The sequence below is a fragment of the Panthera leo genome, chromosome F2 (assembly GCF_018350215.1).
Source record: "Panthera leo isolate Ple1 chromosome F2, P.leo_Ple1_pat1.1, whole genome shotgun sequence".
Lineage (NCBI taxonomy): Eukaryota > Metazoa > Chordata > Mammalia > Carnivora > Felidae > Panthera > Panthera leo.
The window spans coordinates 49,356,017-49,366,068 of record NC_056695.1 but is presented as its reverse complement, the minus strand read 5'-3'; the positions used below and the strand labels follow the sequence as shown (position 1 = coordinate 49,366,068).

The window sequence follows — 10,052 nt, the reverse complement described above, 5'->3', positions numbered from 1 at the left end:
CTTAGATTCCTATGAAATTAAACCTTTACCTTTATTTCATTAGGTCCTCTGTTAATAAAACTAACATCAATCTTACACAGCAGGAATCCATACTTGAACTTTATTATGTCAGGCTCACTTTAATCGCTTCTGAAAGAGTTCTTAACAAAGCTAAGCCCCATAAAAAGAGGCAGATAATCTGTTCCAGGGAGAATGGGGTTATATATGGCAATAATTTGAGCTATGTGTCTGCTTTGAAACATATCCCAAATATTTCCTGAAAAAGCTCTTCTCAGGGATATATCCTAGAAAGGAAAACAGATCGCTTCTAGCATGAGCTAACAAAAACAAAATCCACACCCATGTATAATTTTCTTGGATGAGCCAGCTAGCATAAATGCAGTCAAATTTATAGCACAAGCTCTTACTTGTGTTCCATAAAAAAGCAATTCTAGGGTCATAAAAATATTTTCATATTTCATGTTTCATATTCTAGTACTATAGATTATTGACATTTAATATATCCTAGTTGAACCAAATAAAGAATGGATGGATGAATTTATTGAATACTGCTTGAAATATTGAATTAGTCTTAGACCCAACATTTCTGCTATTTCAATGCTTTTTTAACTTAAACATAATTGGCTTGTGCAGCATTAAAGGTATTTTGTTCTATTATGTGTATCAGTGAATAATTTGTTTTTCACAAAGCTTTATATTTTTCTATCTACAAAACATATTTCATCATTAGTTTTTTTAAATTTTTTTAAATGTTGATTTATTTTTTGAGAGAAAGCTTTATTTATAAAGCTGATTTCTTTAGAGTTTGTTTTTCATACGTTAAGACTCATGCTTGTATCTGGAGATTTGCAGTCTATCTTCCCTTTTTCCTGTTCTGGGTCTGTTCTCCAATTTGCTCCACCTTTACATCTCCACTCACTCCTTCTCCAAAATAAGCCAAAGGATGTGCTACTTTCAAGAGTCTAATAATTGAATCAAACATTTTCCTAATTTATAACTTAAAAGATTGCCATATACATGTATGCTAACATTTACCAGCCCAGTCCCTCAAGATTTGACAAAGAAATAAAAGAGATCTGTAACAACCAAGTAAAATAGGTCAGGTTAGAACCTGAAAGACAGAGGAAATTCAAACTCTTCACAATGATCTCACTGCTCTCTAAAAAAATCAAACTGAATTTTGTGAGTTGGGCAACTGACTGACAACATGACTATGTAATTAAGGTGAAAAACACATTGCATTATAATACTAAGATTAAAATATATCAAATAAGAAAACGTATTGTGTTTACAATACATCAATTAGCCACTGAACATCATCTGTAGACCTTTCTCCAAGTCTAGAAGGAGATGGGGGTGGAGGGAAGGCAGGAAACACTAGCATCAAGTGAATCACAAAAGTATTCTATAAGGGAGTAAAGCTTTAAGACATTTTTGGCCATAATCCACAGTAAGGAATATATATTTTATATTGTGCGCCTGTAGAGAAAAACGATTTTACAGATCAATTACCCTTACTCGGTGCACTCCACTCTGGTATTTTCTACTCTATCCTATTCCAATCCATCCCCCCTGCTCTGTCTCTCTCTCCCTCATTCCCTCCCTCCCTCTCTGTTTTGTTTTGTTTTGTTTTAAATGCTGGCCATGACTCTCTCATTTGATTCTAAAAGTGAGGAGAGAAGGAAAATAAGTGAAGAGGTTAAGAGTGGAAGGTGGAGGTGGCTTTGGGGGACTTTGCCCTACAAGGGATATGTACCAATACCTGGAGATATTTTAGATTACCATAACTGGGGGCGGGGATGATACTACCATCTAGTGGGTAGAGGCCAAGGATGCTGCTAAGCTCCTTATGATGCCCAAGACAGTCCTGCAAAACAATTATCCAGCCCCGATTTCAATAGTACTGAAACTGAGAAATCTCCTCGAGACTAGACAAAACTGGAAAGTCAACAGCACTTTTTAAAGGTTATGAAAAATATGCTTTAAACTTCGAGAGAGAGATCTCACAATTAGATTCAGAGGTACTATGACATCAGCAATCTAAGACTTCTCTCCTTCCATAATCCAAAGACAAAAAAAAAAAAAAAAAAGAAAAACATCAGTTTGCAATTTTCTAACCCAACACAAACTGTGAGGAAGTAATCAATATAGCACTGTGAAAAGCAAACTATGTCCTAGTTAAGAGATAAGTGTTACAAAACATGGAAATCTTTCTTAAGTCCAAAGTACCTATAATACAGTGGGCTTATGTTGCTAGTTATTTTAGACTCTCAATTTCTTCAGGGTAGAAACTAGGTCTTATTCATCTCTGTATTTTCTACTAGGTCCGATTCAACATCTTGCAAATAATAGACACTAAAAAGCATTTGGCTGAAAAAGGAATAAGTAGGTGCCTAGTCTTTAGCAACACATTGGATTTACGTCTCAAAATTATATCTCAACAAACTAAAAAGTATATTCTTCTTAGCCTAAAAATACAAGGATAGTTCAACATGTGGCAGATCCTAGAAGGGGCAAAACCAACATAAATGACCACAATCCATGTAACCATGACGATACACTCATTCAAAACTCTTGAAAGTTGTCTCAAAAAAGTCTTGACTATTTTTGACCGTCATGGAACATTAGTAAGTAATCTAAAAATGTTTTTAATATCTATTTTTCGGCAAATTACCAAACAACGAACACACTATCACATTAGTAGATAAGGAAACAGAACTAGAGTAGTTAAATAGGGAGGAGAAGATCATGCAGTTAATGAATTTCAAAGCCAGGATTTAAACTCCTCTGATTCTAAAACCCATGCTCTTCTCCATAAAGAGCTCTTCTCCATTTATTGTTTCACGAATAATGGCCCAATCACTCATAGACTGTAATTATCAGCAGCATTTAACAGAACTTCGTGAATGAAATGACATCTATTATAAGTTTGAGTGAAATTCTGTATATTTAGAATAATAAGATCTATCCAAAGAGACAAATGACAAATGAATAAGACAAGAGCCAAAGCCACCAAAACACCAATAAAGGTGAAGTTAGGGGGAAAAAGGAGAAGGAGGAGGAGGAGGAGGAGGAGGAGGAGGAGGAGAAGAAGGTGGCTAGCCAACAGGACAGCAGAGGGGAAAAAAAATTAAACTATAAGCTTCTTGTGAATTACAGAATTTTATTATTTAAAACTCAGGAAAGACCCTGCTGTTTTGTAGATGCTGTAATATGACATACAAGGGCCTGCAAAGAATCCTTCTGCAATAAGAATGCTGCCTGGTGCTGTCTATACAATGCTGGTTAATACTTTGTATTATGTGATCCAAATTTGCTTTCCACATTTTTGAAAGGTTGTGCACAAGAATGAAAAGAGACAGAAATGTAAAGACAATGAGAAAGATGTCTCAGTTGTTAAACACATTCTTTGGGGTCATTTAGTCTAGCGATAATAAAGCAAGGAAATAACTATCTTTTAAAAGTTGGTTGATCCTCATCAAAATGATGTGTCCACATATAAGCATATGGGGGGAAACGCTGCTAATGAAACCTTTTTAATTATTAGGAAGAATTTTCAAGCATTAGTTAACTACCAATGATGGCTATGAATCACAATGTTAGATATCTTTATAAGTAGCGTATTCCAAAATCAGACTGATACTTTTTCCACAAGCAACCAAAAATGCCTCTCTCATGATGAAAAGTCATGATAAAGTTTAATCTCTGTCCCAGTCTCTCAACAGCTATAACTTCACCTCCCTGAATACTATTATTGGGGGTAATATCCAACAGGAAAGTGTTATTTTATTTAAATTTCTTCCTCCAAAGCTGAATTATGATTGTTTACTGGAAATACATGTTGGGAGAAACCATACCCTGTAAAGCAGATTATTAGGCAGATGAGAAGGAGAACCATGTGTAGGTGTCTACTAGGAGTTCAAGTAAGGGAGGATACAGATGTGAATGACATTTCGTTTCTTTCTGTATTTGATAAATGTTGTAGTTCTACTAAATAGCATAACATAAAATTTTCATTCAACTCATACAGCTTTTAATTTATGTGAGATTTTTATGTGTTTATTTCTTATATCTTTAAGTAGTAAAACTGAAGACATTACTTTAGCAAAGAATAATAGAAGTATGTAACAGAATCTAAACTGATCCACTAAAGATAACCAAGCTATCTTTTTCTTACCTCTTAATATTATGATATACTCAGACAAACATGGAAAACGACCAAACTAAAGACTACTGATTATACTTAAGGAAGTATTACAGCTTGTGGGAAATAAACTTTCTATATGCTCTATGATAAAATTAAGATCTATACTTTCTTCTTATAGATCTATTTTAATAAACACAATTTTCTTATTGTTTATAATTTCCATGCAACTTGTATGAAATGAGCGTCTAACTTTTTTTCCTCACTGTATTTACATTTTGTCCAAGCCCATTTGTTGAATAATTTACCCCTTCCCCTTTGGTTTGTGCTACTTTCTATGTTTTTATCACTTATTTGTTTTAATATGCCACTTTGGCATAAGGATTATTTTGAGCAGAAGGCAACTGAGAAGAAGCAGATACAAGAAAAGCTCCTTGCACTCCCCCTATTAGCCTAAAATAGGTATGATATAAATCTGTAAATGTGTCCCCTCTGCCCTCTCTATAAGGAAGGACAGAAGTTAATTATTCTACCAGGCAAAAGATGGCTCCAGAGAAGTCTGTGTAACAAACTTTACTAGGTAACCCTTATCTTCCATTAGTTCACTCATACATTTATCTTCCTATGATTTGCTACCTAGAAACTCAAAGTCCCTTTCCTTAGTCTTTTCATTTCTCTAAAAATCTATTGTTCTTTTGTTAAGATACTATAGAAACCCAAGTTCTAACCACCCCCTTTAAGTTTCAAGTAGCTGGAAGCTCCCACAGGTATGCACAATCCACATAATAAACGTGTTTCTCTCTTAATCTGTCTTTTGTCGGTCTAATTTACCATCTCTAGTCCCCAGGGAGCCTACAATGCACAGAGGGGAAAAAAAAAAAAGAGTTAACATTTTTCTCCCGCACACCCTCCCTCCAGATTCACTTTTAAAAATAAAATACAGGAACCGATTGGGATTATGCCTAAAATATCATTAACCCCAAGACACTGTTTAGAAAAAACATGCATCTTTACAATATTTAGCCTTCCCAATTAGGAACATGAAATGAATACCTACTCACTCAATGACTATCTTCTTTTATGTTAGTCAGTAAGTTTTATAGCTTTCTTATTAGTTATTTTTTAAATTTCTTACTAGTTATTTTTAAAATCACATTTTCTGTTTTTTGGGCAGAATGGGAACTGCTTTTCATTCATTGTCCCAACTAATTATTTTTGGTGCAGTACAAAATAATTCCATATTAATTCCATATCTAGCTGCCTTCTTGAATTTATTGATTCCTGTTGATTCTCATGAGGAAGTCGATTATTCATCAAAGGTGCCAGAAAACTGTGTGTGTGTCGTGCAAGAGGGTGGGTGGTATAAGGGATTCATGTTAGATACTCACCTATCTGGTATATTTTGGCATATACCAAAATAAGTTACAAAAAGATGAAAAAGTTAAAGTTTAAAAAAGTAAATAATAAAAACATGAGAAAATACACAGCTAAATATTTAACTGATTTGGGGATGAATAAAGAGTTTCTACAGATAAAAGAAATGGGAAAAAATTACCATAGATGCAAAAACAGCTATATTAAATTCAATATTTCCAAAAGGCCACAGAAAACTAGTAGAGAAACATCAAAATGGGAAATACATTTCAAACAGATGACAGTTAAATGGGTAAAAATCCTAGCTATATAAAAAGCTCTTATAAATCAGTAAGAGAAAAACTAATTAATACCCAATAGGAACATGGGCAGGAGAAATAAAAGGAATGAACAGACAATTCATGGAAGATAATCAAACACCAACAAACATATAAAACATTCAACTGCACAACCAAATTCAAATTAAAATGACAGAGAGAGAGAGCATTTTGTACCCTATGCAACTGCAAAGATTTGGTATCTTGAGACAAAACTTAAGCACATCTGACAGGAGTATGGAGCATTATAACCTTTCTGGAAAGCAAGTTGGTATTCTGAACCAAAAGTTTGTAAGAATCAAAGCATGAGTATGTATTTGTGAAATTCTCAGGTATTAGACAAAAGTTCTTATATAAAGATAACCATTATAATATTATTTGTGCTAGCAATTGGAAGCAACTGCAATGCCTCCCAATAAAGGAATAGTTAGTTTGTGGTACACATCTATATAATAGACGATTAGTGCAGCCATTTAAAACATATTTATGAAGAACATCTAATGGCTTTGGAAAAAGCTAATGATATGATATCAGTTGAAAAAATCAGAACAAAATTATATATATAAACATGTAAAATATACATGCATAGGAAAAAGGGAAGAAATACAACAAAATGTTAATGGTTATATTTGGGGGAAAAGATTATGGATAGTTTGTATTTCATTCATTACACTTCGAGGAATTTTTCAGTTATTCTAGAGTAAATACATATTGTTTCTTGCCAAAAGAAACACATACAAAATGCTAATTTACAACTATAGGTAATAGGTATTTTTTTAATACAGCATCAAGTGATGCAAGAAAATTTTCAGAAACAAAGCAAAATAGGTTTAAAAAAAAATCAATAGACTTTTCTTCCACAAGAATAACAGAAGATATCCACTTTTTAAAACTTTTATGTGAATTTTTTCTTCACATAGCCAGCACCATTAAGAAACTTCCAAAGGTAGTAATATCTAACTATTAAATGTCAATCACCAACACAGCCTAAAAAGAAACCCTCATGGAATCAACTACAGCTAAAGTGTGATTGGAATCCAGTGCTTACCTTTCTCACTTACACTCTCACTTTCAATCTCCACATCATCACAACTGGTGTATTCAGGCGTGGAAGCTAATTCCTCCTCTGAACTGCTCAATGAAACCTGGCGCATTTTACCTCCTTTCTTTGATTTATGAGGCTTTGGTGGTGGAGGTCTCACGGACTCCGACTGGTCGGAACTGAGAGAATCGTTCCTTAACATTGTTTCCATCTTTTCCCGTTTTGTTTTCCTCACAGCAGAGCTAGGATCTAAGTGGTGCTGTTTCCGTAGTGAGTCAGTACGTCTCATGTCTGGTCTATCAATGGGTATCGGACTCCTCCGCGGGGTGGGAGGACTATGGTTTGTGGTCCTTTGTGGATAAGAACTTGGTCCCTGAGCCTCTCGAGTTCTTTCCATTGAGTAAGATCGCTGATTTTCCATGGCAGCTCTACGTTCAGATATAGATCTCTGCCTTGATGGTCTTTCCATCCTCAGCATAGAAATCCTAGAATCTTCCAGTTCAGCATTTGCCAAAGAGACATCACTATGCCTTCTCTCATGCCTCGCTCGGGACACTTCAGCATGAATACGCATTTGTTCTTCATAGGGCTGTGGCTTTACTGGATACCGGGCCAAATTCGGATCGCTTCGATAGCGCGCCTGGTACTCCTCCTCTCTCCTTTGCCTTTCATATTCATCTCTGCTCTCCACATCCTCATCATCTACGATATATTCTTTGGAATGCCTATGACTTCTCCTGTTGGAGTCCCTGTAATTTATATGGTCAGACTCTTCGTAAAACTGAGGTTCACGCTGAGACCTCCTATCAGCATAATCCGATGGAGATCTAGGCATGGCGTTATCTGAAGTAGCATATTGTGAATATTCTTCTCTTTCTTCTCTTTGGTCGTATCTTCTATTCTGATCTCTGGATACTGAGGGACTTCGTGTCCTAAGTAACCAAAGACAAAGACTGATGAGAAGAGCAACGTCTAAACAATTCAACGTTTTGCTGATTCACTGGCAGGTTGACGAATTATATTCAGATAGTTCTTCTACTTTAAAAAAAAATCTTTTTACAGTCATGCCATAATAAAAGTTTTACTAATATTCATTTTATTCAGTTCAAATAGGAAATGTTAAAGGTACTTTTGATATGGTTCTTCAATGCCTGCACACTACCTATGGAATATACTTAAAACGCCCTGAAATAAGACAGCACCATACTCTGCTTCTGCAAAATGGACTTTACTGTGATTTCTTTGCTTTGCTCAATACACTTCAACCATCTCCCAACTGCTATTCAGAGGCTCTGAAAAATTCCACCTGACATTCTCTCTATTCTTGACACCTCGATATGAAGTCACTTGAAAATATAATGAAGCCAAACTGATTTGGCTCAAGAGCTGAATACTTTCTGGCTAAAACTAAACGCTGGCTCTTAAAAATCGTTTTTCATTCATTAGCTACTTATATCACTCCTAGTACTGGTTCAGCTCAATCTTTATCTTAGCATTATATCTCCAACTTTTCTTTACTGTTCTAACTTGAGATACACAATTAAAAAACATACTGAAAATAATGACTTATTCATCACAGAAACAAAAAAAAATCTTTGTAGAAGTCAGAGAACTGCTATTTTTATTCCATCTTCACTGAGATTAAGGCCAGCTCAATGACACCTCTCTTTGTCATCCCATCTGACCCCTCATACTTCCTCAGAGCCTCAGAAGAACAGACTGTATATTAAGTTCTCAACCTGCCCCTCTAACACTAGTACAACATAGTGGACCCTGTAATCATACAGAATACTCTTTTTCAACAAGATATTCACACTGTCCTCTTCCCTGGTACAAACCCAGCTAAATGTCAACCACTAGCCACGAAAAGCAGCGGGGAGATGACAGAAGTTGAGAATTACTATTACAGAGACTTTTGCCAGGACATATGAACGGGAGACGACAAAAAAGCAGGGTCAGTTGAAGTTAAAGATGACCAACACTGGATAGCTCAGTTGTGAATTTCTTATGTGTGTGTGTGTGTGTGTGTGTGTGTGTGTGTGTGTGTATCGTATATACATATGTATTTTTTGGCCTAAAAGCAAGAGCAGAGAAAGGATCCAGGTGGAATAACCCAACCCAGGAACAGCCTCCTGCTCCTCTACAGTTTCTGTGTCGTCGAATCTCTTTCCCCTGTATCTGAAATGCAACCTGCCAATGTACCGATTAAGATTGGTTAGTAAAAACAGGAGTCACTCTAGGTTTTCCAGGCTTTAATACAGTGAGGGCTTTAATACAGAATCAAAAGCCACACAACGGAACCAGCAAAGGAGTGAAGGCCAGAGAAGTTAATGCTGCTGTTCTTAGCCTGAAGAACAAAAGACAAGGGTTCTCAAAATGTTCATTAGAAAGCTGCTGTTAATCTCAAGAGTCTTTGGGGAGTTTGCCACCAATTATTTCAGCTGCCTACGGCATGAGGGTGGCCAATTAACAGGAGCTTGCCAGGAGCCACGGAGACTTTCGCATCTGCCCGTGTGCCTGCCAGCAACCGCTGCTGGACAATAACGGCTTCTGTAACTCTTCCACCTTTCAATGTCACACAAAGGTATAGCCAGGGTAAACTCTCCCCAGAACCACAAAGGACAAAGTATTACAGAAAATGAAGGAACTGGTCTGTTTTCCTAAATGTTTTATGATTAGGCAAGTGGACGTGATTTTTTTTTTTACATTGATATGTAAATGTACACTTACATATAAAACATTTAGGACTTGAATCTTTTTGGTTTTGCTACATAAAACCGTAGACTCCTATGGTTTAAAATCTACAATCAGGGGTGCCTGGGTGGCTCAGTCAGTTGAGCGGCCGACTTCGGCTCAGGTCACAATCTCACTGCTCCATGAGTTTGAGCCCCTCGTCCGGCTCTGTGCTGACATCTCAGAGCCTGGAGCCTAATTTGGATTCTGTGTCTCCTCTCTCTGTCCCTCCCCTGCTCGCCCTCTCTGTCTCAAATATAAACATTAAAAAAAATACATTAAAAAAATAAAATACATAATCAAAACAGAGCACTCAAAATAGAGCATAAACCTACCTAATATCCTATATATGTGTGCCCATTATACATAATTCCTTTTACTTTTTTGTCATTTTTTTTATACATATAACGAAAGAAAAAAAATAATTTAGCATGGTCGCAAT

At 35.9% G+C, this 10,052-nt stretch overlaps 1 protein-coding gene across 2 annotated transcripts in view; it reads right to left on the bottom strand.

Annotated features, from left to right (window-relative positions):
• Nucleotides 1–10,052, bottom strand: part of RIMS2 (regulating synaptic membrane exocytosis 2) — a 600,294-nt gene that overhangs the window by 317,719 nt on the left and 272,523 nt on the right. For both annotated transcript variants that reach the window (XM_042923146.1, XM_042923145.1), the window contains one exon: nt 6,884–7,809. In XM_042923146.1, coding sequence (XP_042779080.1) covers nt 6,884–7,809 — 926 coding nt within the window. The remainder of the gene's footprint in view (nt 1–6,883; nt 7,810–10,052) is intronic.